This window comes from Desarmillaria tabescens (assembly GCF_030435595.1).
Source record: "Desarmillaria tabescens strain CCBAS 213 chromosome Unknown EV420scaffold_1, whole genome shotgun sequence".
Taxonomy (NCBI): Eukaryota; Fungi; Basidiomycota; class Agaricomycetes; order Agaricales; family Physalacriaceae; genus Desarmillaria; species Desarmillaria tabescens.
The window spans coordinates 283,445-298,606 of NW_026848300.1; the positions used below are offsets into that span (position 1 = coordinate 283,445).

The window sequence follows — 15,162 nt, forward strand, 5'->3', positions numbered from 1 at the left end:
CCACTGACGCGCATGACACCGGTCCGGGATTGCCGGCTACATGGTGGAAACAAAACACAGATTGTACTTAGGGAAATATATGAAAGCATATATACAATCGTGGTCCAACGTATCAGTTGGCCCAACCATCCATCGTAAGCACCGTAAGCGCAAAACAAGTAAGCATACTTTATTCGCTGTCCGAATCGACCTATACAAATCCTTTAGTAAGTTCAATAAAATGAACCCTACTATGCTCACCACCATTTTCGCTTTCGCCTTCGTCGCAGCAGCTCTTGAAGACCGTCCTGCAGTGGGAGCAAAGCTGAGCTGAGATTGCTTCGCGGTCGTTGCTGTAGTCTTTTTCTTGGCTGGAGCTTTCTTTGGTGCAGGTTGGCTGAAAATGGTATGTTATGAACGATAAAATCCATCTAGAGTTATATCACATACCTGAGCACTGCAGCCCTATTCGTCCTCTTCGTGGGTTTTGGCGCTGGTTCCTCTTCATCTTCGTCGTCATCGTCATCGATATCATCGGGTATCTCAATGACTTCATCCGAGTCACTCTAAAAGAATGGTTTAATCCAAAAGTGGCTATCATGCATCGCAGGCTTTACATACTTCGACTTGTTTCTTTCCCCGACCTTTCGCAGGTGCTTTTTTGGCTGGTGCCTTTTTGACAGGTGCTTTCTTCGCTGCGGGGGCCTTCTTGGCAGGTGCCTTTTTCTTGGGTGCGGGCTCATCTGACTCGTCAAAGTCAGAGACACGACCAATGTTGCCCGTGTCTATCTCCATCATCATCGAATCCTCAGAAGGAGCATCGGATTCTTCCGCTCTCGCTTTGCCCTGCATTCGAAGATTAGTAAATGGGTTAGAGACAACAGAGAAACCGGAGCAGACCTTGGCTTTCGCTGATTTTGTCGGGCGTTGGCTTTCTTCGTACTCCTTCTCTTGTTGCGCTCTGACTTTCGTGAGCTTCAGGTCCGGTTAATCAGAAACATTGAAGATCGCGATGTAGGATTTACATACCACATCATCAAGGTCATCTTCGTCGATCTCTCCATTTGCTTTGACATCTTTCATCATAGACTTGAGAACTTTGCCGACGTGTCTAGGAAGGTATGGATGAGCTAGCAAAAGTCGCGCGAGACAGAGGTCCTACGATTGAATAGCATGTGTGTCGTCCTTTTCCACGAATATCTGTATCGCATCTGACATTCCATTTTCTCCAAGTAGTTGTGGTTCCTGCGCCGCAAGGTATTCTTTCACCAATGTCGATACCCTCACTTTTTCCAACTTTTCTGATGCGCTCATATTGGGATCGTCTATACTCAGTTCTGGCTGGTCGATAGCCACTTTTGAAGCCCGAGTGGATTTCTTCGTCCGGTGGAAGACGAGCAAGTCTCGCGGATTAGCTATCCGGCCTTGGAATTCCTGCCCAAAACGAATGGGATTTGACATTTCGCTGACGCCAGTAGTATCGACTTTGAGTCGGACGAGGGGAAGCATACGTGGGAGCTCCTCTTCTCCCTCTTCGACTGCGCGAGCATTGCGTTCGTCCCACAGTGTGTTGGCTTGGTCAATCAGAATGTTCACCTTGCCTTTGAGGAACTTCGTAATGGCCATCTGGTCGTCGAGTTCGAAGCCCTCCTCTTCTGCGACTTCGCTCAGGACGACTTCCTCGATCACGAAGGGTCGAACTGTGCGTAGGGGTATCGGAGACAACTGGAAGTCCTTGCCTTGGATTTTCAGCAGAGCTACATGTCTAAAGGAAGGTCGTTAGTTAAGGGAGACGGGGAATCTCAGCTGCCTACTTCTCCAGTGCCTCTCCATCGGCAAGGGAAGTTGCAACAGAGGAGCCAGGTTGAGTGATATAATATTCTTTGCCTCCAACTGGCTCCGGAACAATACGACAGTCGTGCTCATGTCCCCACACAACCAGATCTATGCTATCGTCAAACATACCCTCTGGAACGCACTCTTGAGGGCCATGTTTGACGCTGAAGATACTTAGCACATGTACATCAATGGAACTTCCACTCGTACCGGTTCTGGTGCAGGAGTAGTATGTTAAACCATTCTTCCTTGTTCTTTGGCATGAACATCCGAACGCGATTACTCCGAAGTTCAAAGTGCATTCTCTGGTCTTTAACATTACCAATACCATACAGTCCGAGATGTGTGTTCCCCTTTCGCAGAAGCACGGGCCGAATGGCGATCCCTGTCGTTGGGGCTTCGGCGTCTGATACCGGGAGATCAATTTTGCCCATATAATTTAGAAGACCAGAGACGGAGAGAACGTCCAGGGCACATAAGGCACCATCCTACTTGTGATTTAGATGTATAAAATAACGGGACATGCGAACTCACTGCGCCAGCGCCCTGAGGATCATCGTGGTTGCCGTGGATCGAAAACACTGGGATGCCAACATTAAAGTTGGGATCTTCGTAGTTGATGGCGGGGAACCTGACACATGTCAGATTGGCAAGGCAATCCTGTAAGGCGACGTACGAGAAACCATCCGCCTTTCCATCATCTGGGTCACTCATCAGTTCGACTTGGACCGGTTTGTCACCCATGGTGTATTCGCGCAGAAGTGCCATGGTATTATAGATGCAGCTGCGAGAAGGCTTATTTTCGTGGAAAAGGTCACCCGCGAGTAGGACGAAGTCGACCTGTACACCACTTAGGTGATGAAAGCGAGGAACGAGACGCCACATACGTCATGTTTCACTGCTAGCTGCAGGATCTCCCGAAAGGTGTTGATAGAATCCTGGCCACGAACTGGATCGCGCTCCAGGTATCCAATGTGATTGTCGGTAGCCAGCATAATCTTTACGGTATCGTCAGGGACTGTCAAAGACGTCGTCAATACCGTCCCGCAGTAGCAACGGCGCCACCAACATTCATTCTGTATCCTCGCAGCAGGTCGCGGAGAGCCTATCGCTGACTCTTCTTCCATAGTTTTCCTTGGACACAAAGGCGAGAACACAGGTGAGCAGCGAGAAGGACAGGTGCAAGAGTCAAATTTCAATTTCGGACGCGTCGCGTTGCCCGGTTACTTTCCCGATTGCCGGAATTCTCACGATCACCACTAGGGCTACGCCGCAGCTTGTCGGACATTGGTCGTAAACTCTTTCCGGTACCATCACTTCCTGTCGATGCACTGCTAATTTTGTTTCCATTCGCCCATCGTCCAATCCTTGCGTTCCTTATCTTCCTCCCTTTCTGGTGATATTCTCGGTGATATTCTTGGTGGTACAGAAAGAGCTTTGCAATGAGTCCTCAAAATGCTGGCAAACCAGCCTCCAAAGGCCTCGTCGTATGTATTTTCTTTACTGCGGGTGACCTTTTTCACAATGCTGAATTTTTGTGGATTTTCAGACAGGCGTTGTCGTTTTTTATCTCGTGGCCGCCTTGTCGGTGTGTATTTTTTCCTCGACTAATTTGCTCCGTAGTTGACAATGTCTTCCGGTAGATGGTAATGGCGTACGTGCCTTCCGTTCACCCCCTGTTTTTCCGTACCTCATCTTGCACTACAGTAACAAATGGGTTCTCAACACGACGGAGACTCCTCTTTTCTTCCTGCAAATGCAGCTTATGATCGCTGTCATCCTGTTTTTGTTTTCCGACACGATGCGATTCCTTCCGGACAGGCTCACCTTTGACCTCAAGACATGCAAGGGACTGGTACCGATGGTAGGCTTGAATGTTATTGGACTCAGGCAAGTTTTAGGCCTTTATATGCGTCTCACTTTTGCTCACTTCCCTCTAGCTTCAGCAACTACACACTCAAATACGTGGACGCTTCGTTCTACCAAGTCGCTCGGGGTCTTGTTTTGCCGTTCACCGTCGGGACGTCCTTCATCGTTTTGCACTCTAGGCCTTCGCTTCGCATAATCCTAGCATGTGTCGTTGTCACCCTCGGCTTTTTCATCGGCGTTTTCCTTGACGGTACCCATGTATCCCTCGTGGGTGTATCGTTTGGTGTGGTCAGCTCCGTGATCACAGCTACACATTCCGTTGTCATCAAGCAGAGTCTGAATGTCGTCAACGGCAGTGCCTTGTTGCTATCGTGGTACACCAACCTTCTCAGCGCAATTGTATTGGTGCCTATCATCGTTTTGGCCGGCGAAATACCAGGGGTGATAAAGCTGCTGTTCGGAGTTGACGAGCTCGTGAGGTCGGCGGGTACGATGAGCGCTCTACAAACATTCCTGTGGGGTTCCGCAATCACCGTGAGGCGTGCATAACATATTGCCGACTATCAGTCTGACCGTTTCATGTGCAGGGTGTTCTCGGCTTCCTGATGAGCATTGCCAGTCTTCTGTCTATCAAGGTTACCTCGCCTATTACCCATATGATTTCTTCCGCAGTCCGGGGCGTTGCTGCATCGCTCTTGGGAATGTGGCTGTTCCACGACATAATAACTACGTAGGTTGAATTGCCTATATCTGCTGCCGGTTCTATTAACAATTCAATAGTGGTCGCGCATCTTCCATCGCCATCATCCTTTTCGGATCACTTTACTATACATGGGTCAAGCACCAGGAGTCTCAGCCGGCCATTTCAAAGGAGTACGACCGAGTTCCCATGGACGATGTTGAGGCAGGTCTCAGAAAAGAGAACCCTAAACCGGAGTAGAGTTTCAATCTTAGGTATACCCGGTTTCTTGCATACTGGACGCCGCATAGAAGGTCGTTTAGACCCCAGCATATAGAACTAATATTTTTACTTGCATTGCGAAGGGTATCGCCCTCTCGGTCAAACAGGCGCAAACGGCCCGGTGGGTATATAGCCGAGGCTTTTATCTTTCTTCTTTTCTTCACCATCGATGCAGCAGTCGTGTTGCACTTGACACTTGGGTCTGTCAATTGTTCGAGTAACGGAGCGGTGGTAGATGAACGATAGGAAAATTTTCGGTCTGACCGAAAAGGTTCCTCTTTTCCTTTGTCGTCCAGGTAGTGCTTAGTAGACTGCTGTACGCAATTATAGAGCAGTCTGGCGGGGAAATGAACAGCATGTCATACCTTCTGTACCAATAGCAATACAGCTCGCTAAGCAAATTTTGCTGTTGTCAATAAAAATACAGTTCATCGAGTCAGAGATGTGGTTCAACTTTTTCTCCCATGTTGGCTGTCGCCAAACGGTTCTTGTCGACCGTTACAATCAAGTCGATCCCATCCAAGGCTCACCATCATCGGCCTCTTCCTTCGACAACATTGCCAGCAGGATATCTCCTTACTGGCATCCATGCAGGCATTAAAAAAGTCCCTGGAACGCCCGATGTAGGCATCATACTCTCGACGTCGAGTCGCCCAACGTCAGCAGCAGCCTGTTTCACCCGAAACGCCTTCAAAGCCGCGCCAGTCGTCGTCTCTCAGGAGATTCTGAACAAAAATGGTGGCAGGGCACGAGCTGTCGTTGTCAACAGCGGCTGCGCCAACGCTGTAACAGGGAAGCAAGGCCTAGAGGATGCATGGACGATGGTCAAGGAAACTGACTCGCTCCTCTCCTCCGACCCAGCAGCCCTCGAAAACGAGACGCTCGTCATGTCGACCGGCGTCATTGGCCAGAACCTCCCCATTTCCAAGATCGTCTCCGCTATTTGTTCCCAGCACGTCGACCAACCCTCTACACGCTCTCTGGACAGCGATTTCCACGCCTGGGAGCGCGCAGCAAGGGCTTTCATGACTACGGACACGTTCCCCAAGCTTCGATCTCGTGTTTTCACTATCAAGGGCGTGCAGTACCGGATGGCAGGGATGGACAAAGGTGCTGGGATGATCCACCCCGACATGGGCCCTCCGGTCGGCTCGCAGCTCCACGCGACACTCCTAGGGTGCATCATGACAGACGCAGCTGTCTCTCCGCGGAGCCTGCAGAACGCGCTGACCTACGCTGTCGACCGAAGCTTCAACTCTATCAGTGTCGACGGGGATATGTCTACCAATGATACAATTTTGGTCCTCGCGAACGGTGCTGCTGCTTCGGATGGTACAGGAAATTATGCCGATGAGATTGATGAGGAAACGGATAAGGAGTCTTATGAGATCTTCAAGCAGGAGTTGACCGCGTTTGCTATTGATCTCGCCAAGCTGGTCGTTAGAGACGGCGAAGGCGCGACTAAGTTTGTCACGGTGACTGTCAAGGTACGGTGGTCATCTCAACAAGCAGACTTTAGTTAACGAATCAGACAGGGCGCAGCGACATATGAAGATGCACACAAGATTGCCTCTCGGATATCAACTTCTGCTCTTGTCAAGACCGCGCTCTACGGTGAAGACGCAAAGTAAGTCTTATTTGATCCATTGGAGCATTTCATCCAACACCACATTCACAGCTGGGGTCGTATCCTTGCAGCAACAGGTTCTGTCCCACTGACGGTCCCTCTCGACCCTCAGAAGGTCAGCGTATCCTTCATTCCCTCCGACGGCACCTCAGCTCTTCCCGTCCTCGTCAACGGTGAGCCGGAGAACGTCGATGAGGAGAGGGCCAGCGAGATTCTAGGTTTGGAAGACTTTGAGTTGTGTGTAGAACTTGGAGGACTAGGATCTGAGGAAGCAAAATATTGGACTTGCGATTTTAGCTATGTGAGTGAATGCGATTCTACAGTATTGCTGTTACTGACTACCATACACAGGAATATGTTAGAATAAATGGTGATTACCGCTCATGATAGACAGGGTGTACGAGGTGATAAGTTACTCGACGGCTTGATCTTTTTGTGTATCAGACTACTCCTCGACATGGGAGGATGTAAACAGACAATCCATTTCTATCGAGCCATCATTATTTCCTCACCACGGTAATCGTACCTCGTGCCTCTGCTGTCACCAAAATCAGCGAGAGTGGTTGTAGGCAAAATCAAGGGCTCACCAGAACGTTTAACTTTCATTTCCATCTTATGCTCTAATGCATATCCTGCATATATTCGAAATATCCTCTCGGTGCTGGCGCAGAACTCGCGTTCGACTCCTGGCTGTTCTAGTTCCGCAAGACGCAATAACGCAACGTCTGGATGAGAGTCACTACATCGAGATCCTGAAACAATGCATAACAGGATTATAATATCATCTTTACTCCTTTTCACTATACCACGGCTGAAGAAGTTTGAGGGCGGACGAAACTCCACCCTCAGCGACTGAAGCCGAGGAAGCAAAATTTGACAGGGCCGGATGACGAGTCTTTGCAAGCAGCCTACGGCTACTTCGTGTTTGCAGAAAGTCATCGTCAAATGCGTCAGCCGGAATGCCAAGTCGAATGTTTGTGTGAAAGACACATATCCCACACAGAGAATAGTAAGCCGTTGTATCGGGGACCCAGAGCGTTGGAGGAGACCACGAAGATCGTCGTCTGGAGATGACGTGACGATGGGATCCCCTGGAAGAGTTATTTCAACCTCCTCCAGAAGTGGGCTGGTAATGTTTTGAAGGAGGGCTGAACCGATGACGTTTATCCGGGATAACGATGGACAATAAATCGGCCCCTTCTCTGCCAGCTGCCTTCGATTATCACCGTTGCATTCTTGTTCGGCTTCAAAGACTCGAAGTCGAGGGGCCATTGAAAGTATCTCGAGGTGCGATTTGAGATCACATCTATAATCGATAGTGAAGGTCTTCAACTGCGCCCAGGGAAATACAAACCGAGAAGAAAGGCCGAAGTACGTGGTAAGGCCGAGATAACCCTGATTGCGGACAGATAACTCTCGCAATCGAGGGGCGTCCTCAAAGATATGACACCTGCCGTCTTCATCGTATAGGTCGTTAAGGTCCTCGACCATCCTAAAATTCACTTCGAGTGTTAGCTTTTCCAGTGCGGAAAAACAACCTCGAACTCCTGCGAAATACCCCGTTTGGCCATGGTTGATTCCGATCCAAGCGTACCGTATACGAGGCCGGTGATCCAAGACGCGCTGAAGAAGCGCTTTGCTCGATAGCCAAGAAAATTCAATACTGAGAGGCACTGCGCCTGACCGGTCGAGGAAGTGTTTCAATATCTGGATATCTCGGTTTTGTATGGTCGACGAAGCAATGAGATTGTGGTAGGGAAGACTGATTTGTGACCAGAGGAATGGACATGAGCGTGAGACTTCCCTCCAGTATCTGCAGACGTGACCGAGCGACCACGGTTCCGACGCGTAGATGCAATCTATCTGCGTTGATGGGCGTCCATCTGGCGCAGTCTCTATTGTCCACTTGAAAATCTCGGCTAGAATGTCGTACGGGAGTTTTCGTATGGGAGCCACAAAGGCCGTATGGATAGCCACGATATTTTGAAGACGCAGTTTGTCTACTTTAGCCTGTCGTAGAGCAGCTCTTGTAAGTGACATCCTTTCATCTATTTCATCCATTTCCGCTTCTATAACATCAATATAGGACCTGATGAGTTTGATGTCGGAATTGGACGGCATTTTGTTGGTCGACAAAAGGTTCCGGAAAGGGGATGGTTCATCCGATGTCAGTGTTCTGTTTCCCCTACTATTGCAGCCACATTGGGAGCAGAAGCCGTGGCTCCTAGTTTTCCCATCTTCTGCGAAAAGATTTAGATCAATATTGAGAAACTGAGCCTCCACCAGAATGTTACATACGATGCATTTTAGAGTGAATATTATCTTCCAGGGAGGAGGCTGAGTCTAGGAAATTCATCAAGCCACAATGGTCTGTGGATCAAGTACTTATAGTCTCCAGAAGGAGTAAGACGAAGTGAGACCGCCTTGAACAGGTTCGGGGCTGGGCATTTGTTCCGAAGGAGTTTCAGTACATGACTTTCTAAGCGGAGCAGAAATTAGAACATGAGACCTGAAGTTTCGAACCAATCTTGTGATACTGTGCCTTATCGGGTAACGGGTCACGCATAGTAACGGGTCAAACACTCATTTCTCGACAACCATGCCACCTTTTCATGAACGGTTTTTTGTAGATGCTAGATATCATAGATTCACATACATTTACCAACTATCATGCATTCATGTTTTAAACTTGCTCAGTAATAAAGTGATTGTTGTGACAAATCATTAAAAATATCATCATCAATCTACCCTCATGCGAGTACTGGCCGGCACCGACTGTTAATATCAGTCTTGGACCCTTCTATTATATCAATGTCAACTTCCTTTTGCTATTTAGGTGGTGTCAGGGAGTACAAGGCTATCACACCCACCAGAAAATGAGTCCAGGATACATGCAGTTGGGTGTGTCTATCTCAAAATTGGCGAGGTCATAGCTTGTTCATTTGAGTCTATACTAGCAAATCTTTACCCAATTTTGTTCTCCATGTGTATCTCTCACTCATGAAAATTCACCGTGAATTTTTGTACATCTCAAACCAGCTCTACGAATATTTCTTAGAAGGCTATCTGATGGAGCCGAAGATTTCCCGCTGACCACAAATGAGTATTGCACAGACAGGAAATACCTTTAAATGAAGATTCAAGTAGATCCCAGTATTCAGCACGACTTCCTCAGACAATGAAGGCCTGATTTATCCTCAAAACACAAGCATGGTAGACTAACTTAAACTCAAATGCTGTAGTATTGAGCCCTGTCAAGTGGCGGGTGACTCGTTACTACTATTGTAGCTATGGCAGTCATCGGGAGTTAGATTTGCTTCAGGACCCACCATCCACATGAAAAGGACCACCCGAGGCCATATCAACGCCGGAATCAGAGGCTGATGGTTCATGTTCTGAGTCACTTGCTAGCAGCAGTCCAAGGTGGTCTTCACGGGCCAAAAAAGCAGTCAAAAGGTAATCTTTTACATTGAGGACATGCTCTGTATGCAGGGTTTGAGTTACGAGCTTGTGAGAAAAGCAGCTGTGATGATTGACGTGACGGAAATGGTGAGACGACGATGGTTGGCGGGTATCGGCTTCTTTTCGGAATTTCTTTGCCGGTTGACCCGGTTCCATGCTTTTGCCGGAATCTGACTCTCCCAATAAAAAAATTTATATCACAGAATCCGAAGCAGAAATAAATGTCAAAAGTACATAGAATAATAGCTTATATATTTCACTCATTATACATAACAAATTTTAGGCAGTTTTTGTTATCTACAAGTGCAGAGGTCTCAAAAATGCTGGGTTGACCCGTTTCCCGGTCAGGCACAGTACGAAGACGAAGTTCAGTAATTATTGAAAGCAAGGCAAGATGCATACATCGACGAACATCGATCAAGCACAATCGATATACAGCTTATACACATACACTATTCAGACATTGCAAACTCAATATCCCCTGCAAGTGACAAAACCGTTTGTAGTGGGGGCTCCGGTATGAGTCATGACACTAGAAGAGAAATATATCTATGAGAAAACCCATACAATGACCATAAATGAGAATACGTACGCGCAATAGTTACCGGCATTGTCAAAAACAACGCGGTCAGCCCCAGGAGAACCGCCATTGTACAGACCACTGGTAAGAATGGGATACTTATCAACGTCAGCAACCATCTGATTCGAAAAAACTGGCGCTCAAGTACCTCATTGAAAACCGTCCCAGCACACCGCATAGTCAGGCCTTCGTAGTTCCTGTACCTGTGCGGGTAATTGTCTGTAGGACAAGTTTTCCCGTCAGTAAATGCTGGGAAGAGAGACTGAATTGGTCGAACTTACTGATCGGACTGTTGAGGTGTGAAACGCCATTGGTGATAGCATTCTGAATAGCAGTAGGACTGTATGAGTTGCTACCGCAGGTGACAGTACCAGACGGCAATGCCGTAGGGGCGGCCAATGCGAGACCGAACAGGGTGACAAGAGTGAGTAGCGAGCGCTGGAACATGGTGTAAGAGTCTGGAAGTTCTTAGAGAAGATAGCTCTTGAAGAAAGCCAGAGAATCAGGCTCCAATATATACCCAGGAAATGCTTCATATTTATCCGCTTCGTAAGGAGAGATTCCGCAATATGACGATGTCCGTCCTACAATAGTCGACGACATAGGCCATAAGGAGAAGTGGTCGGCGCCTTCATCTGGAGCTTCAAATAGTCATCATCCGGTCGTGAAACCTGTCAACGACTATATTTATGTAGCGCCTTTGTGCTTCTAGTAGCGTCGGTATAGAGTACCAGAAGAGTTCTACACAGGTTTGATGGTGGGCGTTGTGAGATGAAACATAAACAGGGTGATCAGCTGGAATGCAGAAGCAAACGGCTGCTAGTGCTCATCGAGAAATGGAGTTCGAAGCGTCCTTCAGTTAGAAAAGTGACTTTCTCAGCCGTCCCAGTTGAGATGCGACCACGTGCACCTTTCAACTTACTTTAGCAACACTCTCTACACGATGTTCTCGATACACAATTTTCGCTGTCAAGGAACATCTTCGGGCGGTGTGGCGATATCAAGCAAAGCTTCAGAGGTCACGGATTGTCGATTGATCGGAGCGACTAATTTGGGTGAAGGTTCTAGAAGAAGGCTAGTACTCTTTGTTAGCTTCGTGTCGCAGCCCTTTAGATGACAAGGTAAAATATTCCACAACCGTTTCTGTATATGTAAAAAACAAACGTGCCATATGAATATCAAAAGTCATTGAAAAGCATTCACGTACCAAACACTCAAACCACTCACTGTCTCGCTCCTTCATCTTTTAGAGGGTTTTGATAATTCCCGACGGCATCGACCGGACATTTGCAAAGAAGTTTTTGCGGGACAGAATATACTTAGATCCATCATCTGACTATATCGATGTAAATTATAGAAAATCGCACGGCTATATGAATCGTGATTCCTCAATAGACACTGCAACTGACCTTTATTTGTCCACTAGTATACTGACACGGAGTAAACCCTCAGTGACCGGGGCCCAATGTCGCTCTTTCTCGCCGGAGATATTGATAGCAGAAGGCAGCTTTACATAGTTTGACGAGCATTCGGAATGTCACCTTACGCCCAAAAGCACCCCTTGTGCTTCCGAAGGGACAGACAGGCCTCTGAGTAGTTAGAAATTTGAAAGATTGATGTCAAATAATTTCTGATAACAATATTCAGTATATAAATGCAGACCCAGTTCATCAATCGCCATCGCAGGAGACAAAGTTGTTTCCAGAAGCTCCGGTATGAGTGATAACGCTGGAATAAAGTTATCAACTCTGGTTCACTCAGACGAAGATGTTGATGAATACATACGCGCAATAAATACCGTTATCAGAGAAAACAACGCGGTCTGCGCCCGGAGAGCCACCGCTGTAGAGCCCGCTCTTGAGGATGGGGAACTGCCGGACGTTAGTATCGCATTTCGGAATCAATCCCTCACATACCTCGTTGTAGGCTGATTCACCAGAGCACCACATGCTAAGACCTTCATAGTTGTTAAATGTGTGAGGATAGCTGTCTGGATCACAGTTAGACTAGCTGGTAATGAAACTCGGATAACTCGACTTACTGCTTCCGATTGAGTCATCAATCAGGGAGTATCCGTATGATACAGCACTTTTGACGGCGGAAAGACTGTAGGTGTTACTACCGCAAGTGACGGAGCCGGATGGCCACGCACGTCGCGTAGGAGCGGCCGTTGCAAGGACCAGGAGAGAGAAGAGAAGGAGAAGAGATCGTTGGAACATAGTTGACGGTTTCGAAAAAGCACCAAAGATAGCTCTTCAGATAATCCGTTGTAGCCAGGCTCAGTATATATACCTACGGGATGCCGAGCCAGTGTCAGGTTCAAAGGAAAAGATAACAATGCTCGCCACGCAGGAGCAGTCGACAATGTGGCTCAGGAAGTTAAGTAACGCGTGCACCATACGCTCATTTGTGCAGGTACCATTTGGCCTAGAAGTCCCCATCAACAACTGGATTACGTTTCGGTCCTCAGGTGAAATACAATAAGAGGGAACATACAGATAAGGTGTCAATGCTTGGTAGCTGAGCTCATGGTCCGTGAATCAAATGACAGTGTAGCACACGGCTACGAAGTCGAAGGTGGAGCTCCGTTCGTCGTTAGGCAAACGTTCTGGGTTTGAACGTGGCTGCTGTACAGTCTGATCTTCAAATAAATTGCCTGCACGTTCCCGAGTACATTATATTTGGCCTAACGAACGTTCAATTTAATCCGTCAGCGAAGGAAAGTTATCGCTAACGAATCTTTCGTTGAACTGCTTAGCGCTAGCACTCGCGGAACAACAGGAGAACCCAGCTTCCGGATGGCACAGATTGCCGATGTCATCGACTCATACCTCGCATCCTCCGTGGACGCGCTGGAGGCTGCTCGACAACTGACAGCCTCAATCGAGGCAGATCTCACAGAGCCTCCCGATGACTATTCGGCCAGCCCAATTTTCGACGAGATACTCTATCGTATCCGCTTGGTGACACACGACCATGCATGGCAAGATAAGCTCGTGACGCTCATCGCGCATGTTCAGGCAACCGAGTCGTCCAAATGAGATTGGACCGAGCTCAATCCACTGGGGCTAACTGTGAGGGAGCTGTGGAACGGTTCTCTGGAGAAGAACACAAAAGGGACGTGGGCAAGCCTGAACACTTTTGTGGCGCGCCTAACCATGGCCGAAATTATGGATTTCGACAGTTATGGTGTTTGGGCGATGAGGTATGCACTGGAGGATGATACGCTGGCGCCCAAACCAGAGGAGGTAATGGGAAAGGTAAATGAGGGGGAACTGAATCCTGAAGTCCTTGATTCGCATGTCCCAGCAGCGGCAGTTTGGGTGATATATGCGGGTAGACACATATGGGCACTCGCACCGAAGGGAAAAGAGGGATCTAAAGCGACGAGAGGCGGCCTCCGGTGGAAAGGATTCCCAGGCTATTGCGTCGAGAGATGGAACCTCTGGAAAGAAAGATTCCAATCTTTCGCGGGAAGGACGGATCTGAATGCTCAGACCAGAGAGATGTCGAAGATGGCTCATGTCATCATGACAAAACTTGACGGCGGTACCGTGCAGCGATGATTTCTTCGTTCCATCTCACTGCTGGCACTAGGAAAGCCTAAGGGTAACTATTTCGCTACAGATTCCAAATGGCGGCTCCGTTTTCCTTGATTTAGATATCAAGATCCAGTCGTTTAGTCGTATGCGTCCATCGGAGTCAATCGGAAGACAGTACCGACATCAAAGGAGACGAGTAGCACTCATTTCGCGAGAGCAAAAAAGCCGGGACAAAACAATGATAATAGAACCTGTCCTAACCACGGACGAACTACCGGAAATAAGCAGGACTTCTGGTGAAAGAGCTTTGAGAACGCACCAAAATTAGGCCAAATATACAGGTAGTAATAAATGTCCGCTTCAAGCTGAGAGCAAGCCAAAACGATTCTCATCCCACTCAATCGCCTAACCGCCGTGCAACGTTGAGATGAAGACGACTTCATCATTGTTCTGCAGGACGTAATCTCCCTCTCCCTCCAGTTCCCAGTCAGTGTCGTTAATGAGGACCAGTATCCCTGGCCGCCTAGAAAAGAGTGAGGATCAATCTGAGACACAGAAAACAGAGGCATACACCGTGTCTTTCTCCATGAACAATTCTTCTCTCTCTTTCAGCAAGTTGTCGCGTAGATGGTGGATCAGATAGTCGACATCAGCAGGCTTCCCTGGACCGTCCTTGGAAATAGTTGCGGGTATCTTGACTTTATGAGATCTTTGATTAGAGAAGAGCAGCTCGAGACCGCCACCAAACTCCACCCGTATTGTTATAGAATTTTCGGAGTTCGACATTGTGGTCAGGGTCGAAGCGAAGACAGCCACAGCCGGCTGCTCATTTCATTTTAAATCTCCGATTTAACACCGGGGCGGCAAGTCTTGTCGCGATCTCGGCTCGCCGGCGACAACATCCTCTTTTCATATTGACTGGTATCAGCAAGAACTTGCTTTGGACACGGAATGCCTGTATCACCTTTTCTTCTGGCGCTACTCTTGCTATTCATTTAGTCCGGTTTCCGGTACCTCCTACACTACGTAGAGATCTTGAGGCCATAACCGGGTCAACAAGCATACCGCAAGCACTCCGGACTCTGTAAATCGTTGAGAACTTGCAGCGTGAAGCTCCTGGAGTATTGGCTCCGAGGGCCACGATTCGAAACACTTGCGTGATCATGCATGATTAGACATGTCGACCAACTGGAATAAACCTTTCTTTCGGTGGATTCGTGCAGGGAGAATTATCCTCATTCATCGTCCTCGCCTCGTCCATCAACTGTAGCAGGGTAACAATGTTTCTCCCTCTTACGTTCAACTT

At 48.1% G+C, this 15,162-nt stretch overlaps 8 protein-coding genes across 8 annotated transcripts; 3 read left to right on the plus strand and 5 right to left on the minus strand.

The window, feature by feature from the left end:
- Nucleotide 1: 1 nt before the first annotated feature.
- On the minus strand, nt 2–3,007 carry EV420DRAFT_8194 (Metallo-dependent phosphatase-like protein). The gene is made up of 13 exons (XM_060483595.1): nt 2,885–3,007; nt 2,703–2,833; nt 2,492–2,655; nt 2,350–2,446; nt 2,026–2,303; nt 1,794–1,979; nt 1,142–1,744; nt 1,009–1,090; nt 880–954; nt 601–825; nt 430–545; nt 241–376; nt 2–190 (listed from the first exon to the last, which is right to left on the minus strand). The coding sequence occupies exons 1-13, from the start codon at nt 2,940–2,942 to the stop codon at nt 170–172; spliced, it is 2,172 nt and encodes a 723-aa protein (XP_060338885.1). The 5' UTR covers nt 2,943–3,007; the 3' UTR covers nt 2–169.
- Nucleotides 3,008–3,043: 36 nt separating this feature from the next.
- EV420DRAFT_1492458 (uncharacterized protein) lies at nt 3,044–5,084 on the plus strand. The gene is made up of 7 exons (XM_060470744.1): nt 3,044–3,302; nt 3,365–3,403; nt 3,459–3,469; nt 3,523–3,705; nt 3,756–4,218; nt 4,272–4,414; nt 4,465–5,084. The coding sequence occupies exons 1-7, from the start codon at nt 3,258–3,260 to the stop codon at nt 4,622–4,624; spliced, it is 1,044 nt and encodes a 347-aa protein (XP_060338886.1). The 5' UTR covers nt 3,044–3,257; the 3' UTR covers nt 4,625–5,084.
- Nucleotides 4,868–6,699, plus strand: EV420DRAFT_8098 (uncharacterized protein). Its single transcript, XM_060483550.1, has 3 exons — nt 4,868–6,132; nt 6,181–6,272; nt 6,324–6,699. The coding sequence occupies exons 1-3, from the start codon at nt 5,110–5,112 to the stop codon at nt 6,637–6,639; spliced, it is 1,431 nt and encodes a 476-aa protein (XP_060338887.1). The 5' UTR covers nt 4,868–5,109; the 3' UTR covers nt 6,640–6,699.
- Nucleotides 6,700–7,931: 1,232 nt separating this feature from the next.
- On the minus strand, nt 7,932–8,426 carry EV420DRAFT_1255054 (uncharacterized protein; the record flags this gene model as incomplete). Its single annotated transcript, XM_060466759.1, has 1 exon — nt 7,932–8,426. A coding segment is annotated over one exon (495 nt), but the record flags the coding sequence as incomplete, so codon positions are not given.
- Nucleotides 8,427–10,205: 1,779 nt separating this feature from the next.
- EV420DRAFT_1633528 (guanyl-specific ribonuclease C2) lies at nt 10,206–10,761 on the minus strand (the record flags this gene model as incomplete). The annotated part of the gene is made up of 4 exons (XM_060476193.1): nt 10,206–10,266; nt 10,327–10,412; nt 10,463–10,533; nt 10,596–10,761. 4 exons carry the CDS (start codon nt 10,759–10,761, stop codon nt 10,206–10,208), a joined length of 384 nt encoding a protein of 127 aa, XP_060338889.1.
- A 1,223-nt stretch (nt 10,762–11,984) lies between these two features.
- Nucleotides 11,985–12,509, minus strand: EV420DRAFT_1248757 (Ribonuclease/ribotoxin; the record flags this gene model as incomplete). Its single annotated transcript, XM_060466709.1, has 4 exons — nt 11,985–12,042; nt 12,100–12,185; nt 12,231–12,304; nt 12,356–12,509. Coding segments are annotated over 4 exons (372 nt in total), but the record flags the coding sequence as incomplete, so codon positions are not given.
- A 603-nt stretch (nt 12,510–13,112) lies between these two features.
- Nucleotides 13,113–13,880, plus strand: EV420DRAFT_1633530 (uncharacterized protein; the record flags this gene model as incomplete). Its single annotated transcript, XM_060476194.1, has 2 exons — nt 13,113–13,310; nt 13,368–13,880. 2 exons carry the CDS (start codon nt 13,113–13,115, stop codon nt 13,878–13,880), a joined length of 711 nt encoding a protein of 236 aa, XP_060338891.1.
- Nucleotides 13,881–14,261: 381 nt separating this feature from the next.
- Nucleotides 14,262–14,642, minus strand: EV420DRAFT_1615884 (ubiquitin-related modifier 1; the record flags this gene model as incomplete). Its single annotated transcript, XM_060475078.1, has 2 exons — nt 14,262–14,379; nt 14,428–14,642. The coding sequence occupies 2 exons, from the start codon at nt 14,640–14,642 to the stop codon at nt 14,262–14,264; spliced, it is 333 nt and encodes a 110-aa protein (XP_060338892.1).
- Nucleotides 14,643–15,162: the final 520 nt, after the last annotated feature.